At 34.0% G+C, this 19,899-nt stretch overlaps 1 protein-coding gene, 1 long non-coding RNA gene and 1 pseudogene across 2 annotated transcripts; all 3 read left to right on the top strand.

The window, feature by feature from the left end:
* The first annotated feature begins 1,562 nt into the window (after positions 1 to 1,562).
* On the top strand, positions 1,563 to 2,919 carry LOC108466674 (short-chain dehydrogenase reductase 2a-like). Its single transcript, XM_017767052.2, has 2 exons — positions 1,563 to 1,908; positions 2,030 to 2,919. Exons 1-2 carry the CDS (start codon positions 1,817 to 1,819, stop codon positions 2,856 to 2,858), a joined length of 921 nt encoding a protein of 306 aa, XP_017622541.1. The 5' UTR covers positions 1,563 to 1,816; the 3' UTR covers positions 2,859 to 2,919.
* A 1,892-nt stretch (positions 2,920 to 4,811) lies between these two features.
* On the top strand, positions 4,812 to 11,130 carry LOC108466344 (short-chain dehydrogenase reductase 2a-like; annotated as a pseudogene).
* A 3,878-nt stretch (positions 11,131 to 15,008) lies between these two features.
* Positions 15,009 to 16,564, top strand: LOC128284170 (uncharacterized). Its single transcript, XR_008274519.1, has 2 exons — positions 15,009 to 15,720; positions 15,910 to 16,564. It is a non-coding gene; the product is annotated as an uncharacterized LOC128284170 (long non-coding RNA).
* The last annotated feature ends 3,335 nt before the right edge of the window (positions 16,565 to 19,899 follow it).

Genomic DNA, 19,899 nt, shown 5'->3' on the forward strand with positions numbered 1-19,899 from the left:
ATACTTAACAGGATTAGTCCCCGACATTTGAGGGATGTGTAATGCATTATTTGTTTGACCAACTTGATACGCAGGTCCTTGTTTATTGACCCTATCTTTGGATATGGTACGAGAACACAGTGGAATGTGAAGCTACCCAGACTGTCTGTCTTAGCCTCTCTAGATTCCAGAAGATGGGCAACCCTATTGTTTACATTATCAATCACCTCTCTGATTTAGCTCCATAAACATGTTCAACTTGAAACAAACCCAGATTTGTGACACCCACTTTATACCTCATCCCAGCTGGACTGTTAATTCCATTTAATTTAGTTTTTAAAATATACCTTAAATTTAATATGGAGTATATTTAAAACATGTGAATTAAATTTTAAAAATAATTATACTTATTGTATGGGTCATTCCGATCAAATTTTAATATATTGTGTTTCTTTTAACCGGCTTAGATCCAAGCTATCTATACACTAAAGCTAAAATTAAGTTGATGAAAAAACTTTATTTATACTTTGAATACTCAATTAAAATATTTTAAAGTTAAAAAACTGGTTTAAAATCTATGCTACTGTTTTGAGACATTTGGTGAAATTAACCCTATTATAATTTATAAAACATAAACAAGCTGAAGATGCTAGTAGCCTATACTACATGCCAAGTACCAACCAAAGTGCAAAGGAAACAAAAGTCACTATAAGAAAAGCACATAGACCCATAAAATACTCAACCCTATAATCTATTTATTTTTAATCACGTTTATCTTACACCTTCAAGTTAAATTTTTTATCAAAAGATAGAAAATATGAATAAAATTTGAAGGTTGAAGAATAAAAATATTAAAAAAATTAAGTTTAATTTTAATATAAGAACTGCACCTCTTTAAATTTTTTAATTTTAGTCTTTTATTTGTCTAATTTAAAATTAAAGTCTAATTGATAATATTATTAATTGACTTCAATTGAATTCAAATATGTAGCATTCTAATATTCAAATATAGCCTTATTAATAACATAAACTAACAATGTTATCTATTGGATTCTAGCTTTTAAAACAGAGAGATTAATTTCTTTAAGTTAAAGACTAAATTTCAAAAGTTTTAAGAGTAGAATTAATGTTGGAATTTTAATAACTGCAACAGTAATGGAAGAGAGTTGATATTGTAATGGATAGGATTAAATTGTGAATAGTGATGATATAATAATGGTTAGTGAAAGAAACCATGGGAGAGAGAAATTTATCTTCAATCAAAATTTAACCTCCATGCACTATCACTGTATCTTTTATGCTAGAATCCTGTGTGAATTTGACTTTAAAATGAAACGCATTCACCTAAGGGCCGACTTGGTTTTCATTTATTAATATTTAAATTTTTGGTCCTTGATGACCCTATAGATTTTGAAACCTACTAGTTTGACCATAGGCATTGCTACCTGCCCATTGTCCCAACTCCCAAACAAGGGAACGTTTTCTTCAAAATTTATCTTCTTTTTTTTTCTTTTATAGAATTTATGATAAAAAAATTCAGTAATATTGTTTTTAAGGAAGTCTGTAATTCATCCTTTCAATAAAATCATTTCGAAAGCATATATACATGATGCATACATTAATAGTATCGTTGGGTATAGCTGTTATAATAAATTACTAGGAAGAAATTTTAGGAAGTTACGTGGGAAAAAGCGTTTGTAATAGAGAACAGCTCATCCCAAACTCCACCTCCAACCCAACCCTTTATCGCTTCAGCCTATAAATTCAGCCTCTCTCGTATTTTTCCTTACCAACAACAATTTCATTCTATACCATACGGCCTGTTAGCTTTCTCCAAATGACCATGCCTGCTCAAGTGATTCCTGACAATACCCTTCAAGGTCTCCATGTTTTGGGTAGAGAAAACAATTCTTCTCCTCACCCTAGAAGGTAAACTCACCCATCGTCATCTTCCTCATTAATACTTGCCACATTTCCCTGTCTGTGTAATGCAGTAAACACTAGGTTTTTTTTTTTTTTTGTTAGTTTAATTTGCGTTACAATCATACAGGTTGGAAGGAAAAATTGCTATTGTGACGGGAGGAGCAAGAGGGATTGGGGAGGCAACAGTGAGGCTTTTTGCAAGGCATGGTGCTAAGGTAGTGATCGCAGATGTGGAGGACACTCTTGGAACTGCGTTAGCTAATTCTTTGTCTCCTTGTGTCACTTTTGTTCATTGTGATGTTAGCCTGGAAGAAGACATTGAGAATTTAATAAGCTCAACAGTTTCCCGATATGGGCGGCTTGATATCCTTTTTAACAATGCTGGGGTGCTTGGGAATCAGAAAAAGCATAAAAGCATTGTTGATTTCGACGTGGATGAGTTCGATAATATAATGAGAGTGAACGTGAGGGGAATGGCGCTGGGAATCAAGCATGGTGCACGTGCAATGATTCCCCGAGGTGGTGGGTGCATCATTTCAACAGCCAGTGTTGCTGGAGTGATGGGTGGCCTTGGTCCCCATGCTTACACGGCTTCGAAACACGCCATTGTTGGATTGACAAAGAACGCGGCTTGTGAACTAGGGCGGTATGGAATTAGAGTGAACTGCATTTCTCCATTCGGTGTGGCTACACCTATGCTTGTGAATGCATGGAGAAGCCACGACGATGAAGAAGAGGAAACCGGCTTTAACTTTGGGATTCCATGCCAACAAGAAACGGAGAAGACTGAAGAGTTTGTGAGAGGGCTTGCCAATTTGAAAGGTCCAACACTCAGGGCTAAAGACATAGCTGAGGCTGCTTTATATCTTGCTGGCGATGAATCTAAATATGTAAGTGGGCATAATCTTGTAGTGGATGGTGGAGTCACAACGTCAAGAAATTGTGTTGGCTTGTAACCCCATTGTTAACCCTAATTGTAAATTTTCGATTAAATGAATTTATTTTTCTCCATTTAAATTCCAAGTTCAAAAGTTGGAAAAAGAGACTGATTCAGTCCTTGGATTTATTTATTAGGATTCAAATTAAGACTTTGACAAGTATGAGCCAAATAGTCTTATTTGATGATTTATCAATCTCACTCGTTTTAGTCTTTGTAAGATTAATGGCATGCGAATCAACCTCCTCTGACCAAGAAAAATCTCATCAAGTTACTACCATTTTAGTGGTTGGGTGCTAAAATCAAAATGTTGTTGTTAATAGGTGGAAGAAGCAATAAAATATGTAATGTGAGTCCAACACGAAATTACCTCTCTTATACGTATTTATGTCAAGCCAAGGCTACATGATGTTGGGTCAAAAAGATTGCGCGAGATTTGGCCCTTTTTTTTGGTTACTTTCCCTTCTGCCGTTTGGTACAAGCAAATGGAATCAGTAGTTTTGTAACACTTGAATTGACTTCCGAATAATTAATGTTCACTCCATTTATTTTGTTATTATGTCTAATTAAGTCTGTAGCAAACCAAAATGTATATGGTAAACGTTAGTGCGCCTCCACTACTAGAAAACAGAGGAAGGGAAGTGCATGCAGCAGCCTTGGCCTTTCTTTTAACTATAAAAATAGGTTTAGGGTTTTTATATTTTAATATTTTTTACTTTCAACAACAAAAATGTAATTATTTTGGTCAAAATATATTTATTTTAATATTAAAATAAAAATTTTTATGAGTGAAAATAGTAAGGTAAAGATTTATTTAACTACAAAAAAAGTTAATGGCTTGTTTAAATATAATATAATGAGTTGAAGGGAATACAAAGAAAATAATAAATAATGAGGATTTATAAAGTAATTAGCCACATTTAAAGTTTGGTGCAGCCACCTTTTCATTTTTAGCAGCCACTTAAAATAGAAAATTTGCATATCAAATCTTTAAATACTTTAAATTATTACATTTTAATTCAGTATAGCCTATCGTAAAACTATATTATTTTAATAAATAATTTTACGAGCATATCATTTTAATTATTAATTTTATTTTATATTATTTAAGTGAAAACTCCAATAATTGATGAAGTGAATATTTTTTGGACATGTTAGAATTAACTAATGAGAGAGGTTAATTAAACGTTAAAATATGCTTCATTTTAACCCAAATTAAAACATAAAAAGTAGATGCCAAATACAAGGGAATCAAAACAGTAGTTTAACCAAAAGATTTGGGCGGCTAGAAGGAGGCAGAGCTTGGACTGTAGGCAATTTTTTTCAAAGAAAACGGGGTTTTGATTTGATGGGAAGGGACTTGGCTTGAATCTTTACGTTTTTATTTTGCTTGGCCCAACTCTCTATGATTCTGCCACTTTATCATAACTTTGCAGCTGTCTGTCTCTTGTTTCCTTAAATATTTGACTAAAGAATATAGAGATGTGTGATGCTGTCTTGAAGGGACAATTTTCACTTTGGAAACCTATCCCCCTATATTTTCTATCTACTTATTAGGCTTTTGCTAGTCTTTGAAGCTGCCAAAGCGTCAAACTTCAAACAGCTAAACCCTAAAATGAGTTGTAAACCGCGATCCTCTTTTATCTTTTTTTCCATAGGTGCATGATGTGCAACCAACTTAATAAATAATTAAAAATTCTGATACTGTACTTAGAATAATTAGTCTTGCTCCTTAATGTCGTGCTATTGTCCATAGCTCAAGGAATTGTGCATGTCTATATGCTTAATTGTCATTTGTTCCAAGGGAATAATATATAATTGGAAAGGTAAATATTATTCCTAATGTATGATATGGTTATCCAGTCTAGAATTGATATTATTCCATGAGAAACATTCATTAATTAATTTTAACTTATCATTAATTAGACCTGCTGCTTGACTTTCAGCCTTACTTGAGTATTTTTCTAAAGACATGACCTTGATAATGTGCTGTCACTAACAAAAAGCAAACAGTGGTCCATAAGCACATATCTACAATGTAAATGGGAGAGATTTCTTAAATAATTAATCCACAACATATAACATATACATGCATAAAGCATACATACTATAGTTAGCATTTAGCGAGGTGTATCTTCCTGGAGCCACTCAATCTCGTTAAATAAATTGAAGGACATGTAAGCAAGTGGAAGGCACTGGGTGGTATACAGCAATCACATGAAATAAAATATGGAGTGTCACAATTCTCGTGGAACTGGGTAGACAGACTGGCTGATTAGAGCGACAATCTCCAGGAATATTTGAGTTCGTTCGGATAGATTATTGGATACGCAAATCCACCAATATATACATTCATGATGGGAATGAGATTCCATTCTGTCATCTATTTTTCTAATATAGATATTCAACCAATGCCCAATGTTTAATGCTCATATGTTAAACAATTATTTAAGCTGGGAATTCAACCATTACTTTATTTGCTTATAAATATAATATTCTCTTATTTATTCATAAAAGCTATTATTATTTTAAAATATAATGTTATTAAAGGTGATCAAAATCTGATTTGATTCGAAAAACTCAAATTTTGAATTAAATAATTCGAGTTAACTCGAATAAAAAAATTAAAATTTTCGATTTAACTTAAATATGAATTATACAATTCGAATTACTTTTTCTACTAATTAAATAACTAGTCCACATAAATTTAAAATTCGGTAGAATACGATTCAGCGCAAAATACTTGATTCAAAAGAAATAATTACGGTTACTTATGTAATAAGGGGGAACCAAACGTGATGTTAATTCACCTTGGGCATTAATTTTCGATGTTGTCTATGTAGTGAGTCTACACATTTTTTAAAATTACTAGTAAAGGCTAGAGGGAAAGGTTGCATTGTGACAGGCGGCGCCAAAGGAATAGGGGAGGAAACAGTTAGGCTTTTCGCTAGACATGGTGCAACTGTAGTAATTGCAGATGTGGACATGGTCAGAGCTGCGCTTGCTGATTCATTACTTCCTAATTCAGCTACATTTGTTCACTGTGATGTTAGCTTGGAAGATGTGAAAAATAAAATAGAATAAAATAAATAAAAATAAAGAACACATAAATTTTACGTGGAAACCCTTTCGGGAAAAAAACCACGGGCAGAGGAGAAGAAAATTCACTATGTCGAAAAATTTTTACTCAAATACAAGAGGAATAGACTATGTCTATTTATAGGCTTGCAAAGCCATATTCTAGTAGGATTGAAACACCTTATCCTAATCAATATAAAATAGATGGAGTTTAATAAGGTTTAAAACCTTATTCTAAAATAAAATAAAAGAAGTCTAGTTCTATATGGATTTTACTTTTATTTTATTTTCCATCGTATTTTATTTAAATAAGAATTTGGGTCACTTAATTCTAACAATCTCCACCTTGACACAAATTCTCAATGAACAAGTTCTTCATCGCGAACTTTCAATAAACAAGTTCTTCACCTCTTCCAAAAACCCCTTAAGGGTTTAACTTCAACAATGAACACCAACCAAGTCTAAGCAATGCTCAAACTTGGTTATAGGAAGTGACTTAGTCATCATATCTGCAGGATTTTCATGAGTGCTAATTTTGCTCACAACAATATCACCACGAGCAATAATATCATGAACAAAATGATACCGAATATCAATGTGTTTTGTTCTCTCATGAAACATTTGATCTTTTGTAAGAAAGATGGCACTCGATGTCACAAAATCTCGTCTGATTTGAAGGTCTTCATTGAGTTCACTAAATAGTCCCTTCAACCAAATAGCTTCTTTACAAGCCTCAAGAATCGCCATGTACTCAACTTCATTGGTAGACAAAGCGATCGTAGTTTGCAAAGTGGCTTTCCAACTAATTGCACAACCTCCGATTGTAAAGACGTAACTCGTGAGAGATCTTCTTCTATCAAGGTCTCCAAAGAAAATCAGCATCAACATACCCTATAACTCCATCTTTAGTTCTTCCAAACTGTAAGCAAACATTAGTAGTGCCTCGTAAGTATCTTAAAATCCATTGAATCGCTTTCCGGTGTTCTTTACCAGATTCGCCATGTATCTCGCTAATCGACCGATCGCATATGATAAATCGGGCGTGAACAAACCATAGCATACATGAGAGATCCTCTCGCACTAGAGTATGGAACATGTGACATGTACTCAATCTCATTATCGATTGAGGAGATAAGGCCGATGAAAGTCCGAAATGGTCGCTAAAGGAGTACTAACAGCTTAGCACTCTGCATATTGAACTCAAAAGAACTTTCTCAATGTACCCTTCCGACTTAGGTACAATTTACTTGCTTTTCTATCTCGAGAATCTCCATACCAAGTATCTTCTTTGTTGGTCCTAAATCTTTCATCTCAAATTCTTCACTTAATTGGGCTTTAACCTTTCTTGTCTCTCTTTTATCTTTTCTCGCTATCAACATGTCATCAACATAAAGAAGTAGATACACAAAAGAACCATCACTTTTTTCTTAAAGTAGACACAACTGTCAAAACTACTTCTTTTGAAATCATGAGAAGTCATAAAGGAATCAAACCTCTTGTACCACTTGTCTTGGTGATTGTTTCAAACCGTAAAGGACTTTTTCAAAGAAGCAAACATAGTCCTCTTTTTCGAGACTATAAAACCCTCCGGTTGTTGCATGTAAATATCTTCCTCAAGTTCTCCATGCAAAATGCGTTTTTACATCTAACCGCTCAAGCTCCAAATCATGCATGGCAACAATACCAAGCAAAGCTCGAATCGAACTATGCTTAACAACCGGAGAGAACACATCTGTGAAGTCCACTCGAATTTGATCAGTAACCCTTTGCAACAAGCCTTGCTTTATATCCGGTTCTTCAACTCCTGAGTCCCTTCTTTCTTTTAAACACCCATTTACAACGAATGCCTTTTTACCTTTAGGAAGTTTTACAAGATCCCATGTTCTGTTTTTGTGGAGTGATTCCATCTCCTCTTGCATAGCAAACATCCACTTTTCGAGTCTTCACACTAATCGCCTCGAAATAATTAAATGGCTCTTGATTCGCATCTATATCTTCACCACATTTAAAGCATAAGCAACTAGATCAACCTCGGCATACTTCTTTGGAGGTTTAATTTCTCTTCTTGTCCTGTTTTTGGCGATAGAGTATTGCGGTGAAGAAGCAACTCTATTCTCAATTTTTGTACTTGGCTTGAGGAGTTGATTACGTATTAATCGATGCTCCACCGCTTTTGGTTTTCTTTATTGGAAGAGTCTTTAAGAGATAAGTTAGGTAGCATAGCGGTTTCATCAAAACAACATCTCTGCTAATCACAACTTTTCTATTTTCAGACACCATAACTTATAGCCTTTTACACCACTTTACAACCAAGAAAACGCATTTAATGGATCTCGGTTCCAATTTTCCATTATCAACATGAGCATACGCAGGACACCCAAAAATCTTTAAATCGTAATAATTAGCAGGATTACGGACCATACCTCTTGTGGAGTCTTTTTCTCAATGGCAACGGATGGAGATCGGTTGATCAAAAACATGCAAGAGAGGTCGCTTCGCCAAAATGACTTCGGTAAGTTGGCATTTGACAACATACATCGAACCTTCTCCATGATCGCTTCGTTCATTCGCTCGCAACGCCGCTTTGTCGTGGAGTATGACGAATCGTCAAGTGTCTCATGATCCTTCCGACTTGCACAATCTATTAAACTCATCGAGCGTAACTCTAAGCCATTGTGCATGCGGAGGTATTTTATCTGCTTTTCCGTCTGCTTTTTCAATCATAATTTTCCAAGACTTAAATGTGGAAAACACATCGCTTCGCTTCGGAAGAACGCCCAAACTTTTCGGAAAAATCATCAATAAAGGTTAGCATATAATTAGCTCCACCTCTCGAAGGCACTCGACGGCCCCACGGATCGTAATGGATATACTCCAACGTTTCCTTCGTGTTATGGATTCCTCTAGTGAATCGAACTCTCTTTGCTTCCCAAAACACAAGTGCTCACGAAATTCAGGTTTGCAAATTCCTTGCCCATTAAGAAGTCCTCTTTGCTTAATTCGCCATGCCATTCTCACTCATATGCCCTAGGCGATATGCCAAAGTTTAGTAATATCATCATCGACAAGGAAGAGGAAGCGACAATTGCATCACCATAATAAAGAGAACCTCAGAAAACATATAACTTGGCAATCTTTCTTTGCCCTTTCATCACAACAAGGGACCCTTTGGAAATCTTTAAAACCCCACTTTCAAATTGTATCTGCATGCCCTTTTGAATCAAGAGTACTCAACGAAATTAAATTTCTTTTCAATTCGGAACATGCCGCACGTCACTAAGTGTTCGACAACTCCATCAAACATCTTAACTTTAATTGTTCCAACACCGCGATTTTACATGAAGCATTATTTCCCATCAAAACAACACCTTCGAATCTTGTTTCATAAGTTGTAAACCAATCCCGATTGGGACTCATGTGGAAGGTGCAGCTGAATCAAGTATCCACTCTCGCTTACTTTAGAATCATTGATGAAGCAACTAGAAGTTCACCATCGCTGTAGTCTTCTACAACATCGCCTTCACCGGAATTTTCTCGTTTGTTTTCCTTTTGATTCGCACCTCCCTTTTAATCTTATTTTGTAGCTTATAGCACTCAGATTTAATGTGCCCTTTCTTCTTGCGAAGTTGCAAGTTTTACCTCTGTTTGAAGATTTCGATCTACCCTTAGATTTACCACGAGGATTCCGTTCTGTGTTCTACCACGATCATCATCAACATTCCGGTCTTGTCTCCCACGAACAATGAGACCCTCTCCCGAGAGTTGGGTTTAACCACAAGATGCTTCATCTTATCATACGAGGTTAAAGAATCATAAACCTCATCAACTGTGAGAGACTCATGGCTATATAAAATCGTGTCTCTAAAGGTTGAATAAGACGGGCAACGAACAAAGTAGAATCAACCCTAGATCTTCCTTATCATCTTGAACCTCCATGGCCTCCAAGTTTGAGAGAATTTCTTTAAACACTGTTAAGTGTTCGTGTCGACGCACCTTCCTCCAAACGATGAGCATAAAGACGCCGCTTCATATGCAACTTACTTGTTAGAGTTTTCGACATACATATTTGTTCTAGCCTCTTCCATAATGCACGTGGCGTTTTCTCTTTCATCACATCCCGCAAAATTTCGTTGGACAAATGCGATGTAATTGTGTTAATGCCTTTCGATCCTTACGCTTCTTCTCTTCATCTGTAATGTCGAAGGCATCTTATCTATCCTAGCAGGGCATCCTCTAGATCCATCTGCAAGAAGCGCTTGCATCTTAATTTGCCACAACGCAAATCGGTGTTGCGATCCAACAATGAATTTCATACTTCAAAGACGCCATTACCGTGATCGAGATGAATAACCCTAAGCTCGATACCAATTTGTGAAAAATAAAATAGAATAAAATAAATAAAATAAAGAACACATAAATTTTACGTGAAACCCTTTCGGAAAAAACCACAGGCAGAGGAGAAGAAAATTCACTATGTCGAAAAATTTTTACTCAAATACAAGAGGAATAGACTATGTCTATTTATAGGCTTGCAAAGCCATATTCTAGTAGGATTGAAACACCTTATCCTAATCAATATAAAATAGATGGAGTTTAATAAGGTTTAAAAACCTTATTCTAAAATAAAATAAAAGAAGTCTAGTTCTATATGGATTTTACTTTTATTTTATTTTCCATCGTATTTTATTTAAATAAGAATTTGGGTCACTTAATTCTAACAGAAGAAGACATTGAAAACTTGGTGGATGCCACAATTCCATGTTATGGACGGATTGTTATGTTTTTTAACAATGACGGGGTGGGTGGAGATGATATGAATCACGAGCATTGTTGATTTAAACGTGGATGAATTGAAGCGTGTTATGCAAGTAAACGTGAGAGGTGCGGCACTAGGGATTAAACATGCGGCGAGAGTGATGATTACCCGAGGTGGAGGAGGGTGCATTATTTCCAGGACTAGTGTTGCTCCACATGCTTACGCGGCATCCATGCACGCCACTGTTGGGTTGACAAAGAACACGGCTTGTGAATTAGGGAGGTATGGGATTAGAGTGAATAGCATATCTCCATTGGTATTCCATGAATTAATAGAGCAATGCATGAATTCTGGGAGTCCAGGTTCAGCAGACATGGCAGCTCTATACCTTGCTAGTGGCGAAGCCAAGTATGTGAGTGGTCATAATCTTGTTTTGGATGGAGGGTTTAGCAATTAGCACATCAACAATTTGCCTAAGCGTTTAATAATATTTTAACCTCTGCTTGCATTGTCTGTGCCTCGATGGAACTCCAAAGTCAAAAGTGATATCTTGCTTGCTTTTGTTTTATTATATATGCATGTGGTAAACACGCCTATAATGTGATTTTTTTTTCTTTTTGCAATTAGTCGACGGTAGATGGACAAATTCATTAATTTTCCTAATTCCTACACCCACCTTGCATGCATAAAACACTACTGTACTGATTCTTATGCCACATTCAATACTTACATCATTACATTATTGATTATTTTCGTTAAAGTTTCGTTAAAGTAAAAAAACATTGTAATTAATTACATGTTAACTTTTTATTAGATTAAATTGTTTGATTAAAATTTTTCAATAAAATCTTTAAGAATTTGACTCAAAAATACATTATGTATAAATAAAACCAAAAAAAATGAGAGTTTAAGGTTTGGATAGTTGATCCACAACGAAAATCATGTGCACTTAAAATTTGTAGCTCAATTTAGAAATGTTAAATAATAAAAATGATTTCATGGGGAGAATTATGATCTTCATTCTTCAATCAAAGTCGGATGTGAAATTGATTTCTCTTTGAAAATCATGCAACATCAATTATTTTGTAGGTATCCAGAAGACAAGCATTGGCTCAAAAATTGCTAGCCAACTCATATCACAATTATTAATTGCTCCTTCAACTCCCACACTTATCAATATTTTTTCACGTCAAGCATCATTTCTTTACATGTGAGGGCTTTAACAAAAAACTATACTTATTAAAGACTTAATTGATATGAGTCCTTAAAAGATTGAAGAATGCAAAAGCCACTACACTACAAGGACGGTTGATAAATTAACCAAATAATGTAGGGGTTTGAAAGGTGAAATATGGGGGTGGCTACACTTGAGTCCAAATCTGAACAATTTACTAGTTGGATTGTGTTATTCACAAAGAACCTTGCAAGCATTAGGCATTACCCGGCCCATATAAAGTAGGTATGCCTCATAGCTGAACCAGAGCTCAGTCTGGCTTTTAATTCTTTACAGAGGTAGAGAGGGAGGGTGTAGCTTCAGCCACAGCGGCTCTGCTTAATTAATTAGGTAATTAAAAGAGCAGTAAATGGATTTGATTTGATGTGTCCACCGCTACTAACGCGTGTCACCTTACATGCCATCGCTTCTGACTCAAAATTACTTATTGCTCACCAATTTCATATTACCATCCCATTCAATGGAACCTGAAAGTAGAACTTGTTCAAGCAAGCCCCTCATGCGAAGAAGGTCTCGTACAAGAAATACCGGTCAAGGAGTTGTCATCAACATGGATGAAGCCAGGAGGGAAGTTGCCCATGCCTTGCATCTCCATAGGTCCACTCACACACCACCATTATCAGCTTCTGGTGTAGGTAATCCCTCCTACTACAGCTATACTAACTCATGTTGTTGTTGCTCTTTGGTGGAGGCTATGCCCCCTCCTGAACCAATATGGTCAACTACTGCACCTTCACTGCCTGCTACACCACCTCCAGACTTGGAAACAGTGCAGATTTTAGAGTGGGGTGAAAATCAGGCTGCTTCTTACGCTTGGTGGTTAGGTTTTCTTAGGGCATTAGATGGTAACAACAACATTATGTCCAAAACAAAGGATCCACCTTTTGTTGATAATGCTGTGAGCCTGAAGGATCATTCTCCACTACTGTTGGGGCAGTATGAAGTTGGGGAATGGGGCATAACTGATCAAAACGCATGTTTAGATGAATGGCTCATATTTCCACCCACCCAAGATAGTTTGTGAGATGAAACAACTATATTATATTTCTGATTAAATTAAGTAGCTGATGTTGCTTTTTGCTGCTACATCCCTTCCAATTTCTATTATATTCTCGCTCAGATTTTAAATACTGTTACTGTTTTTAATTAAATTAAATATATATATATTTACACTATCTTGAAAAAACGGATGAAATTGAATCGAATCAAAATGTAAAAGTTTAATAATTATGATTAATTAAAATTAAATTGAATTTTTATTTAATATATAATTAATTTTAATTTTTACAATATAAAATAAATATTTTATATTTAAAATAGTAAAATAATTAAAATTTCTTGAAAAATTATTATATTTTAAAAATATTTGTGAAAATGACCTCGTTAAATGATATTCAGAAGCTGACAAAATAAAATATATTTTATTAAAATAAATCTAAAAATAAAAATATAAAAATAATATAAAAATCGAAAGTTTAACTCGAATCAAAGAAACTAATGTTTAACATAAACTTGGGAAATTTTCAAAAAAGAATACTAAATACTAAAATAATATAGATTTATTTTATTTACTCAAATGATAAAAATATTTAAAATTAAAAATTAAAAGATTATAAAAATAAAACTTTAAAATTTATTTTTTAAAATTAAAAAAAATTCATGTTATCTAAACCAGATCAAACTGGATATTAGCTGGAGTATTGATTCAATGAGAGGTACAAGATTGGTTGACTTATCGATTTCTAATCCAACTGGTCTAATTTAATTTTAAAGGGTATGGACCAAATTGATAGAAAAATATTGTAAATGTTTAATATTAAAAAAATTTTAAAAATTTAAAATCTGATTGACCTATGAACTATTACGAATTAATTACTCTCGAGTTAAAAAGTTACTTAAACTACCAATTGAATCAATTTTATAATTTTATAATTTTTTTAGAATTTATTTACTTTGAACCAATCAGGTCAATCATTTTCAAATCAATTGGTTAGATTAATTTGAAATTGGTTCAATCATCATTCAATCGACTTTTTAATCATATGATGAATACATAAGACATGATTCATATATAGTTTTTTTGATAAAATATTTACCCATCAAGTTTAATGTAAAAGAAATTTAACTCAATTTTCGAGAGAATTGAATTATAAATTATTAGAGTTAAAGTTGTAATTTTACTATATAGTAATATATTATTTTATTATTTGAAAGGATTAAATAAAATTATTTTTATTTTTATTTTTATTTATCGAGGATTAAATAAAATTTGAATAATGACACCGTCTAATTGACATAATTTTTATAATTTAAAATGTAATTAAAATAATTTAAAATTTAAAATTTAAAATTTAAAATTTAAAATTAAGTTTCTTTACTTTAATTTTAATTTTGATATAATTTAATCTCTTTTATAATTCCATTACTTATTACAAACAGCTTTCTCTTTGTCTCTTTCCCTACATTTTCACCTACATTCAAGCTTTCTATCTTTCCCTTTTTCTTTTTTTGCTCTTTGTCAGTCCCTTCCAATGCCTCCATCCAACTAAATATACGATGCTTAGCTACAATAAATATACTCATGGGTTTTGGATTTTTCATACACTTTTTACTGTTTCAAAACAACAGAAATAAGGACCAACCTTGGTTGAGCGAAGATATAAACAGTAAGCCATTAATCCATTTTCAAATACAAACCATGCTTGAAATCTAATCAGCTTAGAGCAACAAAACCAGTAAGTTCTGATTCATCATCCACTAGACCTAGACTTGCTTGTTGATTTATCTTTTCCATGGGTTGGGGCCTATTAATTAATAAGAGCTTCATGAATCTGGATTGATGGGTGGTAGACCAAGATGCGTGGTCCTCATCTTAATTAATATATAAGAAACTCAAATGAATTTGAACAAGTACTCAATCATTAGTCCAGCTCCATCATAATATATACCTAACATATCCTTCAACCAGACTGCAATTAGATACTACTACCACATATGTCTTTGCAGGCTCCTGGGCCCATCTCTCATTAATGCTAGTCATCAGGTCTTTATTCATGCATCTATATCTTGTGGAACTGATTTATAAATAGGTATTTGGCATTCATCAACACAAGTCCATCCATTCGGTTACAACATCAATACCAATACCTTTTTATTATTCTTTTGAAAACACTATTAAGTAAAATAATCAAGGAAAAGAGAGCACCACTAAAATCAGAGCCAATACGTTCTTTTCATACACCTTTGCCTACTGCACCACTTCCCGATTGATGCCATTAACATTAGACAGAACTCATATTAGATGGCACAGAATCATAAACTATACAATTTGCTTGGTATAAAATCTCCTGTGCTAATCGGTGAGCAACTCTATTAGCACTACGAAGGAAATCTGTTGGAAAGAAGACACAAGCTAATGACAATCATCAAGTATCAAACCAATACCTTAGGGCTAAGTAACGTATTCGATTTCAATGCAGTCAAATTCCACAGCTATATTATTGAAACAGCAAGTTTTAAGCCACGAACGGGCCTCGCGGATACCCAACACTTTGGCGATTGCTGCATGACATGCTGCCATTACCTGCTTCGACAGCCCTTAATGAACACCCATGTGAATCACGAAGCACAACCCCGATGCTCATCCTCTGATCAATGGTGCACCATGTCGACTCCAACCAAGGGTCGACTCCATGCAACAACAGTGAAACTAGGCCACAACACAACAACAGTAACAAACGTTGGTACACCGCTTGTGAAGCTGCCAATCATTGATAAAATGTGCGGCAACAATGATCTTTCGTAATTTGATAGGTTAAATTAGGCTCTCTTGAAGACTTTACGAGTTTGCCCTCAAACAATTTAAGAATTTTTTCTATGCTTCTTTTTTTATTTTTAGTTTTTAGTATTAATGATTGTTTTTCTTTCATATCAATCCTTTTGAGACCCAAATTGACAAAATTATGACGTTGGGAGTCTAATGGTATATTTGAGTTTGTGTAGGGAGACACCTATGACCAAACCATGAGGAAAATTGCATCTGATGTGGGTGTCATGACATTAGCCCTCAATCAACTCAGGGGAGCAAAACTTCAACCAAAAACCAACTTGGAGTAGTCTACCACGGATGTCAAGGCACTAAGTGTGTTGTGTCACAACACTAAGCCTGAGGTCGCGGCTCTAAGCCTTCAAGGTCGCGGCTCCACTGCTGATTGTTGAAGTGAAGAATCCAGGGCCACTGTTTAGGGTGTCACGGTGCAAGATAGACTATGTCATGATATCGAGAACCCCCAAAGCCAAGATTGTATCATTGTCAAGGGTGTTGTGACATTGATGTTTAACAGGGTGAAAAATACTACAAGAGCAATTTTATGTCCAACTCAAGTCAATTCATGCACTCCAAAGACACTTTTGTCAAAATATTAGAGTTTTAACTTGATTGTATTAAAGGCACACTTGATGCCAAACATAAAGGAGCCACATTTATCATCTTTATAGTTTTCCCTTTTATTTTTCTTTCACCATTTTTACTTTTTGAGTTCTTTCTTTTCTTACTTTAGTTAGTTGGTAGCTGATAGTTTTTTTAGTTTTACTGTAACTTTAACTTTCTTGCAATTAGATACAAAAACTCATTGTTATTTTGATTTCTCTTTAAAAACATCCAATAGATTTAAATCGTAAAAATTAGACTAAATCGAATAGATTTCAAAACCTAGAATTGATTCCTCTAGGTGAACATTTAGGTAGGTGAAACCGAGAGGAAAGCCTATTGTGAACTAGTTTGATTGTCCCAACTATTGTGAACCAGTTTGATTGTCCCAATTTAGTTTAGTGAGATCAAGAGATAAATTAGACAAAACCATCTAATTGCGTAAAATGGTGACCGAAAGGTAAAATTGAATCAATTAAGAGTTTGAGCAATTTAAATCCCTAATCCAAGGATTGACTAGCAGCAAAGAAATCAACCGACCACTTAAGTCTACTGAGTTGACATTTGTTCACTTTTTACTATTATGCAATTTAGTATGGAATTAATACTTTGGGTTTTAGATTTTAGCATGTACATAGGTTTAATAATGAAGTAAGTAGAGAGTGTTTAGTTGTTTTAATATTCGAGTTAACGGTGTTTTGAAATGAAAATACAATGTCTTATATAGTATATAAGTTTTGTTTATTGTGTTGGATTGATCATGGTCAATTTTGATATAATTCGAAAGTTTTTGAAACAGAATTTTCAGGTCTCCTGTCCCAAGTCTTGAGCCATACAAAATGTGTCTTCAGACGCAAGAACTTCGAAGGTAAAAAGCTACAATATCATGGTCATGTCTTGAGACATACACTCATTTGTCTCTAGATAAGATAACTTCAAAGCTAAAGTTTTACAATAACAAGACACCATCCCGAGATATTCAAGCCCTTGTCTCTAGACATACAAACCTAAAATTAAAAATTTTTAGTTGAGCCAAAAGAGAACCGAAACGAGTTTGAAATGGAATTAAACTTTATTGTTAGCCTAATTAAGTTTTAAAAAGGGTAATGTGACCTTAATAAAGGTCCAAATAAATATAGAAAAGTATGTTAAGTGCTAAATGTAACATTCATTACTCAAGTTTCTAAAGAAAGGGGTGTTATAGAGATAATCTTTATTATTTACCTCTTGATTAATTTAAAAGTAAAATTGATAATACTCTGGAATGATATATTTTTATGTATTAATTACATATTTATTTTGAGTATGATCCTACTAATTTGAGCTATTTATGGTTTTTTATCTTGTAGGAACTAAAATGAAAGCAAAAGGAAATTTAAGGGCAAAAAGCGCGAATTTAAAGATAAAATGGGTCAGCATGCGAAGTAAGACAAAAGTGGTGCCGAAAATGCAAAGTGTGAAAAACATAGGGGCAAAAGTGCAAAGAAGAGATCTTATAAATACAAAACTTTATTTAAATTTTAATTATATTAGGATAATTGTTAAATATTATTATTTAGATTTAATTTTACCTTTTATTTTTATTTATTTTTATTTATCTTTTAGAATATAAATAGGGATGGAGTGACACAAATCTAACATGGTTGTTGAAATTCCCTAAAAAAGGCTCATAAGGCTTAGATTTCGCGCTTAGCCTTCTCAACGAGTATTCATCGTTTCTCCACATTACGGGGCTGACGTTTTAGTTCATATCCCTTCAAAGGTGATCTTTTCAAATTGTGCAAAGAACGACTGCTTTGTATGTTTTCTATTAATTAAATTGAATTATTTTATTGAAATACTATTTTAATTGAGATAATTTTCATTTAATAAATGATAATTAATAGGCTTGCTTATATGAAATAACTATAATTTCACTTAAAAATTTAGACTATATGTTGTTATAGAGAACCAATTTAATAAAGTTTAATTTCTTGATTTATCATTTAATTAATTTAATTCAATTTGAAATGGATAATAATGTGATATGGTTTTAGTTGGGGTACATATACACACTTAGATTAGTCTAACTTGTGGATGTCATTTAGCCGTAAGTCCCTTATAACCCTAAAATTTGGTAGGCAATTCGGAATAGTGAACAATCATCTATCGAGAAAAACAATAACAGGCTAACCAATATGCAAAATCCGTAGTTGATAGGCACCCCTCGCCTACTAAGATTTGTGAAGTCCCTCAGCCTGGATTTAGTTTGTGGATGAGACGAAAGATTTGGAAGAGTAACAATCTACCTCCTCCCTGCTATACTATTGTCAATTGGTTGTATGAGACAGGGAAGGTGCCAATAATACAACAGCGATTCAATCATGGCCATTAATTCATCAACCAAGGTTCCCACTTCCCACTTAAATACTGCACACGAGGGGGAGGTTGGATCCAACTGGTGCTCATAAATGTATGCATGACCCCGTCACTGTCTATCTCTAATCTCATTCCAATATTCCATGGATTTAACTAATAGTCAACATTGGTCGTTCAAACTGCAATATTATTGCAAAAGCTTCATGTCGGTATGGTTTAATCTGACACTAGTTTATGCCACTTTTGATACTTTGGTTAAAAGGTGTATGTTACAAATTCAACATTTTAAGACCCTCAAATTTGATTTTCTATCAATTCATCTGCTGCTTAATTTTTTTTCGTATCAGCTTGAAAATGGGTGTTAAATTACGAAGCAAAGCCATTTACGAACTGTCTGTTATTGGTGAATTATATATATGAAAAGAGCCATCAAAATTAACTGTACATGCACTGCATGCAAGCTGAAGGTGATGGAGTGACTGTCGCCAACCTGGCTTCTTTTCAGCCTATTTTAACTACGAGGATGATGACTGAAAGGGATATCTCATCTCCCTCGCTCTCAAGTGTCAACTACTCTCAGCCCATTTTCATTTCAAAGCTTGGCCAAAAATCACGGTCTAATTACTTGTTGGGAGTTGGGATTTATACTCAATTTTGCAGATGGATATGTAATTAGTGAAGTTAATTAAACAATTGTCACCAATCCATCATATTTCTAGGAATTAACACACAAATGAAGGAGATGCCAAATACATATATGATATTCAATCAACACATGTTTTTTCTTTTGCAAATTTAGTAAACTACCAGAAGAAACCAAACATCAAAGAACAAAAATGCATAGAAAAACAGAAGGAATATAAGAGATATTCTCGGTTGCATCCAAAAGACGCTGTCTTTTTTTTGGGTGCAGCCAAATCCTAATGCAAGACCAAAAGCCTCGTCTTAAGGCTAAATTCTAAAATGGAACGTCAACAATTAAGCAAGGTCACAAACTAATTTCTTCCTGCTCTCAATACACTAAAGTTCGAATTTAGCAGATTTGTAGTTATCTACGACAGCTACTAACTACAAAAATTGAACCCTGCATCATTTGTTCCCAGGAAGTTAATTAATTTCTTTATTAAGAATGTGTCATTTAATCATTTAGATAGATCCATTGCCATGTCATTCGTAGCAAGGGACCCATTTTTGCTATAAAAAGT

Source organism: Gossypium arboreum, chromosome 2, assembly GCF_025698485.1.
Source record: "Gossypium arboreum isolate Shixiya-1 chromosome 2, ASM2569848v2, whole genome shotgun sequence".
Classification (NCBI taxonomy): domain Eukaryota; kingdom Viridiplantae; phylum Streptophyta; class Magnoliopsida; order Malvales; family Malvaceae; genus Gossypium; species Gossypium arboreum.

What these genes read in the sequence shown, in the direction of transcription:
- LOC108466674 (XM_017767052.2), top strand. Translation starts at nt 1,817, where the DNA reads ATGACCATGCCTGCTCAAGTGATTCCTGACAATACCCTTCAAGGTCTC. An exon ending in TCTTCTCCTCACCCTAGAAG is followed by an intron (nt 1,909 to 2,029) that starts GTAAACTCACCC and finishes ACAATCATACAG; the next exon opens with GTTGGAAGGAAAAATTGCTA.